General features: G+C 37.0%; 1 protein-coding gene across 1 annotated transcript in view; it reads right to left on the bottom strand.

Annotated features, from left to right (window-relative positions):
- Positions 1-8702: 8702 nt before the first annotated feature.
- LOC117291415 (kalirin-like) overlaps positions 8703-18240 on the bottom strand; it is a 95374-nt gene continuing 85836 nt past the window's right edge. Inside the window, exons 36-37 of the mRNA XM_033773069.1 lie at positions 12548-12764; positions 8703-8818 (exon numbers count right to left, since the gene is read on the bottom strand). Of these exons, the coding sequence (XP_033628960.1) occupies positions 8703-8818; positions 12548-12764 (333 nt within the window). The remainder of the gene's footprint in view (positions 8819-12547; positions 12765-18240) is intronic.

Genomic DNA, 18240 nt, shown 5'->3' on the forward strand with positions numbered 1-18240 from the left:
AAGAATAAAACTCAGTAATAAACCTCTTTCGACTTCACATGCAATGCAAAATTTAGATTAAAAAACAAATTGATTTTTTTTCCAAAATTGAAAATTAAAAAAATTCCCTGACCAACCATAAATCATATTCATATCTATTCATGAACAAATTTACTCCATAATTTAATAACAAAAATCCACCTGATTGGTTCCATGGAGCTTGTATTCAGAAAATGTAGGATTGGAATTAAATTGTATCTGAAAACCCACATTATGTATCCGAGGATTTTGTGAACTGATGCAAGATTTCAAGCCAATAGGAGTGGGTGGAATAATGCAATAACGAGTTGGTATCAATTAAAAACAAGTTTTCTGGTGTACTAGGATTATTAAATGATGAAGAAATCAGCAGGAGTATGGTAAAACCTGGGCCCAATTTAAGAAGAGAATTGGGCATAACACTGCTAAGCAAAATTAAGCAAATACCAGTCACAAATTGTACATGTGACTGGTAACCTTGTTCTGGTAACCATAATATTGTTGTTCTTAACTACTTTTTTGTGCTTAAGCAGCTCTATGTCCTCTTCTCTTTCTCAAATTGTTGAATTCTTAAGCTATCAAGATGCTTGGTACCCAAGCTGAGCTCAGGATAAATGAATTCATAGAAATCAAAATAACTTCTGGTGGTCATAACCTTTGAGGCAATCACAAGAGACCATAATGGGTTTTTCCTCATCTCAAATCCATCTGAGAGAAAGAGAGAACCACAGCAGGTGCAGACCAATATGTAACACAATGTGAAAAGCATTCCAATATAACATGAACTTCAAGTCAAATCCTAATCATGTCATCAGTTTTCCAGAGCAATATGGTAACCCTTGGGCAACAACTGGTTCTAATTCTACTCAAGTTTCCAAGACTAAGATAAGACATAGTAAAAAAAAAAGTCTTTCAAGATCTCACCCAATCTGACCTGTCCCCTGAACGCACAGAGCATGTTTCAGCCAACCCTGGGGTAGGGTACATGCCAAACACAAAGAAACACCATATGTCAAGAATGTAAAAAAAAAACTGCAATGTGCGACTGTACCCCCAGTGGCTAGCGACAGGGACATCAAAACATCCATAGAAAGGCCATGAAGTACTCTAATTGCCATCTTGGTAGTCAGTACAAGGACAGGGAGCAAAACTTCACCATCAAGGCATTCATCATATCATGATATTTTGTTTGTGAATGGAGGAGGATTTCCTAAAATTGGAATACCCCAGCCCAGGAAAAAAACAACAGTTAAAATATAAACTTCTCTGCTCTGCTCTCAATTTATGTTTCTTTAAAATAAAAATTTGAAAAGTTTCACATAACTCTTAAATGTGTGTAGTCCTGACTAATAAATCATACAACTGTGACCTTAACTTTAAACATTCAACAAAAATATGCTTCATTTGGGGGTGGGGGGCTCACATTCATTTTGAAAAAAAATATTTTGCAAATGCCAAGTACACCAGATAAGTAGAATATTTAGAACCTTATGTAACTACTAAGAAAGTGGTAATCACACAAATTAGCATCCAACCTTCATGGGTACTTATTTATACACCTAGGTGAAGAGAAGCTAATTATGTTAAGTGTCATGCCCAAGGACATAAGCACCATGGACAGGACTACGATTCCTGAGCTAGAGCGGAGGATGGAGCCATCACAACTTGAGTCCAGTGGGCTTAGACAATCCACAGAACAGTAATACGTTTCTCAATTCTTATGTCCATATTAAATAAGATATGACTGCAAAAAATCCACTTGAAGAACAAGCAGTGTGCATTGTATTATGAACGGCATATGTGTGGGCGTAAACTTACATTGGTTAAAAACATGTTTGTCTGTACTGTGCTTTTATTGGTGCGCCCTGTCATTGTAAAGACGGGGATTCTAACACGTTTTTCAGTGTGGCTTTACAACAAAAAACATGCCATTTGCTTGTGTTAAATGACAAATAATCTTTGTTTTCTATACAGAAAAAGATATTCCCTAGTATAAATTTATTTGGGAATTCATTACCATTAACTTTAGAAATTAATTCACTGCTAATGAAATATTTTTTCAATGGATTTAAAATCCATAATATTCTGTTAGGTATTTGGACATGAAGCATAGAATCCTGTGAACTGCAACCTTTCTCCCGATCTCCAAAGCCTTTTCTCTGTGACCAATTTTCAAAACAAAGTGACAGTTTTTTGATTCAACAACATCTTTATCTGTCGCATACAATAAAGAAATACTTTCTAAAACTGTTTTTTGTCTTAATTCCAGAGCAGAGCTCACTGACCGCTTTGAGGCTGGATACCATGAGTGTTTTCAATCAACTCAATCTTCCCGAAATAAACGAGCATGAAAATGATATATATTGTCCTCGTCTGTGTAATTTCAAACATCGGTGATCGGGTTACCAGCTAGACTGGGACCGTCTTTAGAAGCTGAGGGAAAGGAGATATTTGATCAATAATCTCACTTTTGATTTCCCGCAGAGTGCTCTCTTACGACCCAGTTTGAGATAGACTCCCCGATTCTGATTTCAGGACTCACGCCCTCGCCAAAAGCTTATTTTTGTTTCTGTAAGATTTGTTTTAGTGGAAGAAACATGAAGGATTTCTGAATACTAGATAATGGCTGAAAAAACTGTCACCCCTTTCGTAAAAATGTCATGGTTTATGAAACAAGATCAGTTTAGAATCACAAAAGATAGAGGATCCTGAGTACACATAAAGGGTGTGAAACCTGATGTTTACCCTACACCCCTCCTTTTTGTAAAATGTATGCTGTTTTGGGGATTTATACATTCAGACCAACAATGAAATGCTTCTCAGTAGACTTTAGTATTCTACGAGGATGCGGTAAGTGTAGTGTAACATCTGTGCATGTGTAAGTTAACCCTTAACAAGTAAAGGTCTCTTAAACACCAGTATGACTTAACATTGGTGCGACAATCCATTCAGTTTGGGTTTTATTTTTTTTTAAGAATGAAAGCAGTTAAACTAGTGCCATACAGAAGAGTTTCTTCGTATGTGGTAACGAATACTTCATTATAAAATCTATTTAAATCTCTTTGTTAAAAATAAAGCTAAGCAGCATGTGTTATGTATATGACTTCTAGGAAAAAAGTATGACGTATCAAAATCCCAAAATGCTTCATCTAGAAACTCAATGCTTCAGGCACTTTACAGCTTTACAGATATTTAAAACCAGATAGTTTACAAAAAGGATACCCACAGATATTATGAGAGTGCTTAATTTAATACAGTGAGCATCTTCAATTGAACTGTGACTAACAAATGAGATCGTGTCTTACAAGAAACCTAAAAGTAGTCGTCAAGAAGACTGCAGTCTTCAAGTCCATAATATTTTACCCATGTAGTCGAGTCAAACCTTTAAAGATGGGGAGACTAAGCGGAGTTTGTGCTCTGCATCTGATCTGCCGAGTTACCGTGGAAACTCAACTCCTAAGATTACACTTAATGCTCTTGAAAACCTGCATAAACATGTCATTAACATAGTTCAAACATTTGTTGTGTGCTCTTTAGGGAAAGGAAAGGAAGAAGGGGGGGTGGATGCGGAATTCAAGGCGCTTCAGTACACTGCATAAAGTCAACCTGATCCACAATATCACACTGGCCTTGATGTTGTGCGTCCTCATGCATAATCCCGAAGTCTGCCCCCCCCCCCCCCCCCCCCAATAACCATCATCCGACCGCTCGATCTCTTTGAATGTCAGGCACGATTTAGCATCCTCTCTTAACAAGCATCTTGGCTGAAAATCAAATAAGAAAATTCACTCTGGATCTGATTGTGTTATGTAGGAACCAGAATGGAAGGAATCCCACTGGGGGAAGGCTAGTTGGTTCTTGAGAAACAAAATATGTAAATTTTGAGTCTTCAAATGCAAACTGGGAGGCTAAGTCTTCACAATTTTTTAGCTGAAGATCCCAAAGGAATGACTGAGAGCTGAACAGAGTGTGGACATGCAAATGGAGAGAGTCCTCAACAAATCTGGACAGCTTTTAAAACCTTATGTTCTGCTGCAGCTGATGATGGTGCCAATTTTTTTTATTTTTTTATTTTTTATTTGCTTAATTTGCCAATATTTTTAGGGGGGGGAATGAATAAGTAATTAACTTTATGTTTAGTACAGATAATCACTGTTGTCAATTAAAATAAAGTGGGGGAATACTGCTTACCAACCAAAAGGACCTGTGGTATAAATGTCCCAAAATAGTCAATGTTCTGATGTTTCAACCTTAGCAGAGTCTTTCTTGAAGGATAAATGGCAATACGACATGCATAAAGTACATAACTGTTTATGTGTGTTGTTGTCTTAATAGATGTTAAATTTGCATCGGGGATAAAGAATATTCATTTTGGTTTTTACCCATACATACACCAATGTGTGTTAGCACTGTATACTCAGTACTTACCCAAATTCTTTTGTGTTGTTGTAATTAAGCCTTCAAGAAAGACTCTGCTATTATCGAAACACCAGGCTATAAACTATTTCTTTGCAATTAAAAACAAGCATACCAACTTTATTTTACTACCATCTTTTATTCAACAAGTCTTTCTGAATAAGCCAACAGAATCCTTAGAAGGCCATTCAAGTTTTCTTTAAAGGGAGCCAACATAAATTAATATCATTGCTCAATACTCCTCATTACTCAGTAGGAATAACCAAATCATTCTATTCAAATAGAGGAGAGAGATTCCGACAGGGTTTACAGTAAGCCAGTCCCTGAGAATGGCCTTGGAGAGCAGTCAGTGGAGCATCACTGATCCCTTTAAAAGGTAATTACTAACAAGCAGTAACAACTGTCAGATACCTTCCGGTATTATATTCATAGCTATCTGTATGATACTTCAACTCAAAAGCTTGGCCAATCATTGTTCAATGCAATCACTATCTGTCATTTTATTCAATGACAATAAAGTGATTTTCTGCTGGCAAATGTTTCGGGTATTATTTGTTTTTAAATGTTAGGGTTGAATAGACTGATCTCAATTGCTTATAAGTGCAGTTCCTATAAATGATGTTGAGGGGCAATCTGACAATCTCATCAGTAAATTTCTGTACATGCCATGTCACTTCATTCTTTTAATGTATTATCAAGAACTATTAGTATGAACGCAGCAATTACATTAAACCTTCTACCAGATTTGGGGTGACATGAACCTTTTTTATATTGCTGTTATAGTGCTACAATAACATTATAGAATATGATATTTAAATATTATAAGATATTCAAGTATTATATGAGATTCCGGTTTTGCAGAGGCCTACATAATAATAGTACTAGTATTCTGGTTTACATGCTTATTATCATATATTAAATGCTTATTCTAGTATGAAATACCCTTATATTTTATGATATTCTAGTATTCTGTATACTCACTGGTATGACATGTGTATGACATGTGTATGCTTATTCTAGTATTCTTATGTTATATGATATTCTAATATTCTTAGATATTCTAGTTTCGTGTTCTGTTTTATTATATTAAGTATTATTGGACATTCTAGTATTCTCAAATATTCTGGAGGTTTTTTGTATAGCTTATTCTAGATGAGAGCTTTCTAAGGTATGAGATACTCTATTATTATCTGATATTCAAGTATTCTGGGGTATTCTAGTATTCTAGGATATTCAGATATTCAACTGTACTCAAACAACTAGAATTTTAATTGAGTCCTAGAGGGCCTTCAGTTAATGGAATAATGAGAAGGCTTCTGAGAGTGGCTCATATATCCAACTATATTAAGGATCCTCTCTCAGTCTTAGGGGATTTCAGGGTATAAAAGAAGAATCTCATGTATGATCATCGGTTACAGTACTGTATCCATACTATATAGGCTCTAGCAACAGAGCTCACTGATTTGTATAAATACATCTTACCAGCCTCTCAACGAATAGATAACTCATAAACAACAACAAAAACAACGCACTGCGGTAAATAAAAAAAGAGAATGTACAAACAAAAAATCACTAAGCCAAACTAAAACAATCCCTGCAAAGCGATGTCAAGATTAATTAATATCAATTACCTTCATTTCCTCCCCTCCCTAAATGAGAAAATAAACCCTACAAGCTCAAACTCTTCATTTAACACCGCCTACAACTAACCCCACCAAAAAATAATAACCTCTAGGAATGTGTCGCCCCCACCCCCCATTTTCCTGTTACCTCTGCTGTTCTTTACACAGTAATTTCAATAATAGGTTACTTTCCGACCCCTACCAGGGACATGTAAGCTCGGCCACAATTATCTATTGGCACTGCTGTTTCCAATTTGCCTAAGTGAGAGCCCTACTGACTGCGAGGTTTTCAAGGAAACACTAGTACAAGACTGTGCTGATGATGAAGAAGAAAAAACAGAGCATCCTAGTTGGAGAGCTCGTTTACTGATGTGTGAGCATATTGATGCATTCAGGAAATGAAAGGACTTGTTACCGGGGAAGTAAAATGGGGCCAGTGATGGGGAATTCGCCGCCGACAGCATGGGACAGTGATGGTTCTATAACACTTTCAACCATGGTGTCATCTTTGCTTCAAGAAATCTGAACAATCGTGTCATCTAAATTGGTTCGCCTCATTGAATTCATTGTGGAATGTTTGAATCAGTGAAGGAGAAAAGTCAAACCATCCTGCATAATGTACTCTAGATGTTGCCTCTAAAAAAAATTCAAAGTAACACTGTCCTTGCTTCTCTACCAACTTCCAAAAATGTCATCGATTAAAATATTAGCCTGGATATGAAAACATATTCATTTAACAACCAAAACAAAAGCATCCAAAATATGTAGTGAACTAAAACAAGGCAAAATCATTGTGCCATGCAAAGGACTCCAGGACTCAAAAGACTCAAAAGGACTCAAAAGAGAGAAAAACCAGAAAACCAAGAAGCCAACTTGTCTCTAATATATTCCACATTTCATATTCAAGTAATCTCATTTTCACCCTTTTTTGTCCCACAGAATCTCCAGCCCCGTATCTTCCATCATTTCCCAACGTGTAAATATTCACAGCAATAACAAACACATCGTTTCTACAATAATTGCCAGCGGATCGCCCTGGCAGAAGCGCTCGGGAAAACAACTCATTTGAAATTCTGATCAGCTCGTAAACTTTCGGTGAGCACGGCGAACATGAATGACAAATCAAATCTCAATAGAAAGTCTACAACATCTCTCCAGCCATCAATCTTCAATTTTTAATTCATTACAGAGAGCGAATTTACCTCAACCTCACCCCTTCTCTCCTTCAATGCCACCGAAGTTCTAAAGCATAACTTTCTGTTTTCCTTGGCCAAGATTAAATCACTTTCCAATCTTTTGTTAAATTTTCCTTGATAAAATCTGCTCCTGAGGATAAATTGAAATCCTAAGGGGTCTTGTGATTGGGAGGAGAACTTCTTTACTTTTTCTTCCGACAAGGGATGTTTTTAGCAGGTAAGTTTTGATTTTCAGGACTGACAGGGGGGGGGGGTGCAACATATCAGTGAATAATTTTGGACATTTGTATTTCTTGTGGGGATTTTATTTTGCCGTGTAAAGTTGCAGGAACCTCCCTGATCATGATTACTATTGAATTTGTTTTGCGCTCTCTTAAAGGGCATCCTACCATAAAATGTTGGAAGCAAGTTTCTTAACGATGTCTTAAACAAAAATGGAACAAAATATATCTTCTCACTGATTTAGCATTACCTACTGATTGAGGTACAGGATTCTGGCCTCACACTTGGTGTAAGACCAATGTTTTGAATCCTACCTCAGAAGCCTGGTTTTTCCCACCAACAAGACGCTTAAATCAACAATGAATGTAGGTCAATTTATAGCTGTGTCCATTGTTTTTCTTCTGAATTTTTTGAAAGTTACTATTTTGATAGTAACAAATCATTCACTTAGTATTAAACTTTCATACTTTCTTCTTTAACAATAGAAAAGACAGTTCTATTTTTTTCTGAGTGCATGCATAATACAGTCACAAAATTGCACATTTGTAACTCCTACTTTAAAGATTACAACCAGCTGAAAAATAACACTGACAATTTACATAAAAGTCATTTCGTGTTAAATAATGCACAATTACAGCAGTCCAGACTCAAGTACAACACTACAAGTCCAATATACTTAACTAACACTTAAACTGCTGCTGGCAAAATCTTGTTATACTTAAACCTTGACATTTACCTATTACAAACAAAAATGAGAAATACAAGCCTTGCATGTGACTACTAATGGAGGGTAGGTATAGGGTTGAATGCACTTGGGAAAAGCAACAAGGTTTGATTCTACAGACAAAATCTTACCTGAGTTTAGCAGTGATTATGCAGGATAAAACGCCTTAGGGATGCCCTGCTAGTCGCTGATGGATAGGGGGGGGTAGATTAAAGAAAGAACAAGAAGAAGACAAAATCCTGACGGCAGAGAGCGAGGGAGCGAGGCACACACACTCAGCGGGCCGATTTGTAGCGATAAATATTCAGAGCTGAGGGAGTCGCAAGAAAGGGAAACAAGTGCCGTTGAGGTTAAAGAAACGGATGCAGCGAGAGGAGAGGGGGGTTTCTTTCTGTGGCGGAGGTCCTTAGGTCGGCCGGCTCAATGAGCCATGAAACCGCCTTGCTGTTACACTGTTGACTGGAGACTGAATAGTAAATGGCTCTACCCAAGAGGAACACCACACTAAGGCTCCTCTGAGATTGCACTGCAAACTTCTTCAGCTGTATCCTCCTTTCCGTCTGCTTTGCTTCCGCTCAAGAAGACGACTGCATTTCTTTTATCTACAATCTGAATAATTGCTGGTGTGGTTAGCAAACCAAATAGTTAAAACCAAGAGAACTCCAGACCAAATTACCCTTTCTTGTCCCGTGGATTTTTCTCTGCAAAGCTACCAGTAAGAAGTTAAGTTGAAGCTGTAGGTTTCCCCCGAGGGCAGGAAGAAGATATATCATAAATGGTTACAGTGTTGATGAGTTTAATATCTGAGCTTATTGATAACGTCCTTGATAAGAATGACGTCTGACGCTCCACGAGTCCTCGTTGATCTTGATCTGACTTGCTTTCTTGCTCTCCTTAGTAGAAAAAAGCATGGGATTCTTCACCTCTGAAGGTGTGTATAGCGTCTAGCTCTCATGGACAATTAATGCAAACAAGATGTGCGTTGGGGGGGGGGGGGATAGGAGGGGATGAGGATAAAACAGTAAATCTCTCAGAGAATGAAGAAGGAAAGTGCATCAAGCCCTGCAGACCGAACACCAAACATACCTCGAGCGATCACAGGACGATGTGCAAGTAGAAAAGGATGAATAAATCAACTGTCCAAAGAAGGGAGACAAACTGCAAGTGTGCGTTTTGCACTCCGACCGCACTAAGAGGGCGAGTTTAGAGTATCTTTTATCTCGGCAGATGAGCGATAGACGCAGAAAAAAACAAAAAAATATTTAGATGGCTGCGTGAAAAGATGAGGCTTAAAGCCGGATGATCCCATTGGCCGGTTCTGGGTAGACTATGAGGGGGTGTAGGGTCCACGAAGCATATGGACGGTCAATTTCAGCAGACAACACCTGACAATGTCTATAGGGTAGGAACGCTACTTAATATAAGACCATCCAAGACCCCCGTTTACAGAGTGGAACACTCTTCACAGTCATTACACAGTAAAGACCAGCCCATTCTCTTAAGGGGTGTTTAGTTTTAGTCTGCTGACAGACACTTGTTACACATTGAGAAAAGAGTCTGCAGTGAACTAAAAACGCCTTCCTTAAAAAATAAATAAAAGAGTCTCTTCTTACCTTTGAATAATGGAGGATTCCAAATGGGATGATTAAAAATGTTGCCAACATATAGTTACCAGGATGCAGACCTCTTGATTATCACAGGCCGGACCGATTTAGTGGCTGTAGCTATGGCTGCAGCTGTTGCTAAGGGTGTTGCTATGGGACTCAACACATGCTAATGTATTGATCAAGCCACAGCCAAAGCCGCTTGTTCAGTTAGTGGGCTTAAGTTTTGATCAGGGTCAGAATATAAGGCAATAAACCAGTATTTTGTATCTTTATATATGGTTTGCTATTGTAAACATTTTAGATTATTGTTCTAATGACGATAGAGTACCAAAGCAGGGTTATCCCAAAACACAAGGCAGTATCTGGCTGATGCGCGCATATTGTGGGTCGATGTGTGCAAAATCGGGCTGATACAAAGGGAAAAAAACACTTTATTGTTCTTAATAGATTTATGATCTGACTTGCAAAAATCTTTGTGTAAAAAACTTTTAAAAGTTTTTTTAAAACTATTATTATTATTATTATTATTATTATTATTATTATTTATTTGGCAATTCACATAAAGTACAAAATTACAAAAAATTATACGAAAAGAAGCTTCACATTGCACAGCAGAGCTTTAACAACTAATCATTAAACAGCAAGTAAAACAAAACTAAACAGGCAAAACACTTGGATCCAGAATGCCCCCTAGTTTTAAGAAGAGTCCTGGGGAGAACCCTGCATAGTGAAAGGACAAACAGAGGCAAAGAGTCATTGAATTCCCTGTAATAATTTGCAGCTGCAGCAATATTGTATATGAATTATGCAGGAGAAGTCACTCTGGGCCTGCCTGCCGTCCTGCCGCGTTTGATGGCAGAACTGGCAGGCACATTGACAGGATATTCATAACGCCGTAGTGTTAAGTAATGGGAGAACAGGAGGTTTAGGGGAGGATGGGGACTGTTGGAAAAATCAAAGGCACTCTTTGGATGACAGTTAGAAATAATACGCTTAAAAAGATCTTCTGTCATCTGACAGTACGCTGCACAGGTTCAGGTTGCATAACACTTATTTGTTAAATATGTAATATAATCAAAGGATCACAGCAGAAAATAAGTACAAAAGCTATTTTCATCAACTAAACAAGATTGTGACAAAAAAATGGAGATGATAGCTACCCTCAGTTCAACGCGGTGTGGTGTTTCAGTAACTGATAAAGACCTAGAGAAACTTAATCAACATCTTGACATATTCAAATTTACATTTCACTTTTACCCCCAAGCATTGAGGGTTGTTCTACTTGCCTCCTGTCCCTCGGGGTGTGTAAGAAAGAGTAAAGACATGGTCTCGTTCACACCGGCTAATATTTTGAAGGAATTATTCATCATCTTCAACACGTTATGCAGAGCTCAATTTCATAACGCTATTAGGCAAAACATGATTGCTTGACAACTTTATCTGCTTAGCATATTTTGTATAGCAGAGAACCAGTCACAGAGCAATGTAAATTACGCAGTATTTTGGCTGGTAACCCATTTCTGCTAAGTAAAAGCTATTGATGTGTTTCATTAAATGAATTATGAGTGATTGAAAACTTAGACCAGAGTGATTCAACACTCTTTCTTGTCATTTGACTGGTTCTGTTATACATCATCTACAATTCAATAAACTACACCACAAGACATTATCACTACCAGTAAAACAGACTTCACATGCTACAATCAATATGGAGCTGAATTACACAGTATGACTACCACAAAATAACAGGTTACAGCAATCTACAGCATACTTCCCGAAACTTACAATATCTGTTGCAAAAGTGGACGTACGGAGGTGTGTACATTTTCATCAAATCGGCGGCAGGAACATTCTAATTAACAAGTTTCAGCGGAGAAGTTGTCTTCAAACTATAATTACTTTAAACTTTTCTTACTTCAAACAAATCTTAGAAAGAAAATGAAACATTTTCTCCACATAATAACATGCAGGCATGCAGAAATATCACACTGAACATAGGCCGAGTTGCTCATTTCAGGTCAAGAGTATTTTCTCTGACTTCGGCCTCAACACGAATGTTGCGTTTCATCAGAAAGAACCTCAAGACGGTTCTAATGCAAGATAGCTCTTTATATTTCAGACACGGCTGACATTTTTCAGTCCATCAAAAATGATTACGACTCTAATTGATCGACCCGGGTCTTGGTAACATTTCTCCAAGAGAGTAGACAGCCTGTGAGAGAGGAGCACAGAGCGCAAACCCCTCGGCCATGTCCTGTTGGCCGTTTAACGCAAAGTGCAATCCCAATTTGAGGTTGACATCCAGAACTGTTAATGACATCTGACAGGTTTCTCAAGGTGCAGAACCATAATTAATGAAACCTCATGCAGAACAACGAAGAGAATTGGCCAAATATACACGACTTTCTTTATGGTAAAATTTGTTGCATTAGCATTTATAATTATTCCATTCTCTCGAAGACGAGCAGAGAATACTGTTTGAATGTTATGACTACCTCTATTCCTGTTCTGCTTAGAATCAACACTTCCCGCAAAAGATGCTTTTTGTCACTTGTAAGCTTATTTGTTTAAGATATCACGCCACATTGATAACTCCTATGGCTGATGGTCCAGTTGTCTTTACTTTTAATGCCATTTTAACAATCCTAAGAAGTACCTGCTTTTGTTATGTGACATCTAAGAAAAGCTAAGCAGACTCACAAGATATCAAAGAGAAATAAAGAAGAGACAAAAATGTCTTACCCGAGGTTTCTGATGTGACCAGATGACTCAGGGGAACAAGACCCTGTACAGGCCCAGAATGATCTGGTGATAGCGCCCTCACAAGAGCCCAGTCAGGTTGCGCAGATAGCCTCTCCAGCACCTCTACCGTCTGTCCCTTTTGTACTGAGATCTCCTGGGCGTGGTGGGCGTCAAAGTCTTCAAGGACCACAACAAATTCTGAGCTTTCCCTCAAGTCCTGAAGAAGAAGTTTATGAATAAATTAATGTCATATTTCCCTTAAAGCGTAAAGGGCTTGGATGCAAATACCAATAATGCAATTCTCAAAATATTGATAGAACCCCCCCCCAAAAAAAAAAAAAAAATATTAAGACTTAAAATGTTATGTTAAAAGTAGAATTTTAATAAGTTGAGCAAAAAAACAAAACAAAAATACAAAATTCAATTAATTCCTACAACACTTTCCCCTTAACTCTTAAAAATTCTCATCATGCTGAGTTGCACGTACGTCAATCAAAGCACTCAAATTGTATACACATACATACACACCACTTATTTGTTTACAGAGTGTTTTAAGCCAAGACTATCATGTACATGTATCAACTTCATACTCTAGCCTGACAGAAAGCGAGTATGATGGATAGAGGAGCATTTGAAGATACTCTAGGTATGTCTGGACATTTCCAAATCTAGGGTTCAGGACAAACAAATCCGGGGTGAATTTCACAAAGAGTTAAGATTAGTCTCATCTCAAGTTAGTATGAATTACTCGCCCTAACTTAGGACTATCCTTAAGTTGTTTTATTACTCCTTAGGAGTCCTAGTACATTTGCCTCCCAAATTGGTGATCGTGGCAGACAGTGGGATACTGGTGCTAGAGGTCAATATGTACCTACATAACTCACAAGTAAATGAGAACTTTTTTAATGCGTTTATATACGAAATTTAAATAACCAATGAGCACGACAACAATCATTGGTTAATTAGAAGCAACAATAACGCCACTCAGATCTGTATACTAGTGTGAGATTTGTTCATCATGTGAGATTTTATAGGACAGTAAACTCATTACATTAATTCAACCATAATTTGCAAGTCCATGTAGCCCCTTGAACCGAGGTTATTTGCATACCCTACCAGGTGAAGGGCACTAGGGGATTTCCTCCCCTTACGTTGTTGCGTATTTCCGGCCCTAAATACAAAGGTACTCTACAACCTGCACTCCAAGCAATGTGCGCACATGTGGGCAATTCTTCTTTGCTGTGTTCTATACCGACTACGTCATATATATTGGCAGACAAGAATGGTTACCGTATTATGCCTGCGAGTTGTTTTAAAGGATGAATTTGGTAATAAAGACTAGAGTATGCAGACTGTGCGCACAGAAATGGAAAGGAGGACAACATCACATGTTGAATTTATGTGGTTTGATTCATTCCAAATACACTTTGTATTTGGAATTGTTCAAAAACTGGACAGTTCTTGATAATCTGATTTTAGATTGAAGATTTCATGGTTGTTTTATCATGTTTATTTTGATTAAAAAAAATCCTAATTCAGACACAGTCAAATGAGTTTGTCAATTTAACCAATGTTACCTCTAAAAGTATTGATTTAACCATAATCCACATCATCTCTAGTTGTATTTTCATAGACCTTATTCTAGTATTCAATTCCTTTGAAATAATGTCTACAACGGATCAAGAATTATAAATTACTGTCCATACCCTGCTTGGCCCCAGAGAGCCAAGGGAAACCAAGTAAAAAACATGTAATTTAATACAGTTATTGATACAATGGCTGCCTGCCCAGGTCTCCCCTAAATCCTTTCCAATTTTCATAATTCCCAATCAGAGAAATCGAGCAAAATAACCCCCCTCCCAACCTCCCAACCTCCCTGCGGTCTGATTCCGTTTTAAAAAGAAAGAGACACACGCCCACCCCTCTAACAGGGAAATGGAACATGCCATTCATCAGTTTATGAATATCGAAGAATTTAATAACAAGAAAGGCTACGTTCAGTATAGAGCGAGTGCAATTCATTTACGTTGCTCCACTTTTAAGCAGACTTTTGTTGTAATATAGAAGAAAGCAGCAGCCATTTTGTATTCATGGTTTATTCAGAATGTAAACCACTTAGACTAGAAGCAAAGTAGACAATCAAAAACAACTAGAATGTTACACATTGAAAATGCATACAAGTTTATGTCATGGTCAAGTTTCCAACATTTCTTAATTATATCAATTCAAAATGTAAGATTTTTTTTTTCAAATTGGATTTGATTTTTGATTTTGCTGATTTTGTCTATTTTATTTTTTATTTTTTTAGGGGGGACAATCATATTATGTTAAGGGTATAAGGGCTATATACATTAACTTTTAAAATTATTTAATAACAATTTTACCTAAATCTGTGGGTACATTTTTTTTTTTAATTGGACATGAGTCTGACTGTTATTTCAACCTACTCTCCATGTTAAAACATTGACCGAATCAAAACAAAACAAAATTATTATCTCAATGAACTAGCTCAATACCCTGACATTTACCTCTTACTTGAAAGTTAAATGTCACGTTGGTAATATATACATGTAGAGTACTAGCCATCACTAAATTACTGGTCCGTCCGGGGAAGACAAATCAATGTGCAGGTTAAAATGAATAGCTTAAATTAATACCCATTTGAAAGGCTTTTGATTTATAATAGGGCTTCAAGGTTGTGTGTTTATTTGTGACGGAAGACATAAAATGCAACTGAGAAAAAAATGGTACTCATTTGTTGATGTCTTTTCATGTTTTTTTTTTTTCTTGTTTTGCAACAGCCGTTAAAAATAAAAGAATTATTGTGAGACTCGTTTTGCTCCTTCTGTGTTGTTATTGTTATTTGAAATGATTATAACTCATTTGTTAATTATTAATTGTTATTAATGTTTTACTTTTATTTTATTCATTTACTTATTTATACATATTTTTTTAATGGGAAAATGGTTGGACACTGTTTTATTGTTAAAGGTGACTCCTAATTGTTCGCTTGCATTCCCAAAACATTACACGTCACTAAATATGCTCTATATTTATCAAGAGATGGAGTTAGGTTCATCAGAAAGTTAGTAGCAACTATACGGTAATTTTAATACATCTCTTGAAAACATAGCTGGCAAATACATTATATTGACCTTTTCTGATCATGTAAATCGACAGTGACTCTCTTCAGCACCTCAGATTGACCCTTCATAAGAAATGTCTAGTATACAATATGCCTACTTCAAGTCATTTCGCATCATTCAAATCCACTTGAGTGGCAGCGAGGGACAAAATCTTGTTACAGGATTAAACAAAATATACCAAGAGGTGAAACTTGAGTTGGCTTTTTGATGTACTGTGTGTGGGATTCATCCAGTGACATACTGCAGTTTTTTATTATTCCTGTAGCGATTCCTTTTATGTAGAGAGGATTCATGTACCATTTGTTGAGAGACTCACAGCCAAGCTTTTACTTTGATGGGGTGCTTATTCCACGAACAATCCATTGTATGCAAAATATATTTTAAGAAGAGAAGACTTTCACTTTATCTCGTGCCAAGATTAATTTTTTAGGGACTTCTTCACAATGAGTCTTTTTCATTCATTAAGTGTGTCTATAATGGGATTGAAAGGATAACAATTTGTTTTCGATACTTTAGACATCTGATTTCAAATCAGCTGAATCGCAGGGGAAACTAAAATTATTTATAATATCAAGATAAAAAAGTAAACGTTCTTTATCCAGAGTTCCCCCAACTCCATGTCTGTAAATTATATTTTTTAAATCAAAGATCAAATCAATATTTTGTTGTTTGTAGGTTATAAACACAGTTAAGATCTGCAAAATATCGGAGATCTACTCCCCAGCCACAATACAGGGTGTTCCTTTCCTACCAATAACCACTTCTCCCCTTTAAAAAAAAAAAGAAGCCATATCACTGCTTTTCCCCCGATGAGGTATATCCAGATCAAAAACGTAGTGATCAATACTCCCTTCTGGTACTGGTGATATATCTTACCCATCCACCCGTGCCTGCCAGCGCCCGCCACTGATGTGAATTTTGTGTTCGCTGAGAAAAGAAAGCTGGATTAGGCTTGAGATATCGAGCAAAAATAAGGTCACCTTGGACATGAGAATGATAAGAAATGGACATCATCCTTGGCTCGCTCTCTCTTTCCTCAAGGCGGTATTTGTTATCTTCATTTTTGTTGTTGTCAGAGTCAAGGTAATTCTGTTACAGCGCTATTCAGATGGCAACAGATTAAACAAATTGTTTTTTAAAAGGAGTTACTGCGTCGATGGAATCAATATTTCATGAGGTTAAAAAATATATATACAAAACAAAAAAACAAAACAAATATATATTTTGTGAAGACATGATATTATTATTGAATGTGGAATAATGTCTTAGTTTGTAAGCATGTGAGTTAACATGGAAATTCAACAAATCCCAAAACATTCTGTTATAACCAAGTACCAGATTGTATTTTTAGGAGACATACGCCTTTTGGCGATAGTTATTTTTCAAACTTTTATGCTCTCCTGGGCACCCCACTGTTGTTTTACTTTGTTTTCTTAAATATTTTTAATGTGTACATGTGCTTGTAAATGCGTTTGCCCGAATAAATATTATAAATATTAAATGGCACCTGTGATTTACAAAATCAAAGTTTTGCTGATTCTAGTGGTTTTCTCATGCAACAGTTTTGTTGGGGGTTAGTGCTGACAAAAACTGCTCTGAAACTAGGATCCAAATTTGGGGAATCAAGCATTTTCCCCTTTTGGTGACCGTTGTAGATACAGATTGCTAGGAGCTTCTGGGAATGGTACATGTATCTCAGGAAACTTATGTAAGTAAGATAGAGAGTATTACTTTGTTATACCTGACGAAAACAGAACAGTAACTTTTTTTCATGAAACCAGCATCAAAAGGTCTGAATTTAGATAAAGGTCTGAAGAGATTTGCCCAACAGAATTCAAGCACACTAAAAACCCAATTTCAAAATCGACATCCAACTTTTCTCTCTAAACTCTCACTCTCATCTTTTAGGCGTCGTAAGAATAAAACAGAGCACTATAATTGCTCCTTTAATCCATCGAGACAAACGACGCACACAAATAACCATAACAGATTGCCAGATCTACAACAAGCCCTGCACGCATAAATATTAAAGCATCCTTCCAACTCAACCAGATAAAACCCCCCACTGCCTATCCAGATGTAAATATCAGAAGTCATGCCTTCAAACAACTAAATGTGAAGGGTAGATTTTTCAATCCAACCTCAGATTATTAATCAAGCCTGGCTAACCGTCCACCCTCTCCCCCCCCCCTTCCACAAACCAGCAGCATCTAGCTATATTCTATAATAAATAAACATAGTGAGGTAACCAATGGCTTACATCCAACGTCAGAAGCACGAGCAATCCCAACATGCCCTCAATTTGATTTCCTGAACAGTTGGTGTGGGCGCTAGGAATTTGGACGATGGCTTGGGACATGAATTGGTTATGACGTAAGCGGAAAGATTCTTCTCTCCCCCTTTTTTAACTGAGAGGGGGGGAACCAACTTTCCTTTATGCTAATCTGATGCTATTTTAATCAGAATGAGTTGACGGACAATTGCCGGAACTGTTTTCAGTTTGGACAAATTTGATTCAAATATTCTTATCATACTCATAGCTTCACT

This window comes from Asterias rubens, chromosome 6 (assembly GCF_902459465.1).
Source record: "Asterias rubens chromosome 6, eAstRub1.3, whole genome shotgun sequence".
In the NCBI taxonomy this organism is placed as follows: domain Eukaryota; kingdom Metazoa; phylum Echinodermata; class Asteroidea; order Forcipulatida; family Asteriidae; genus Asterias; species Asterias rubens.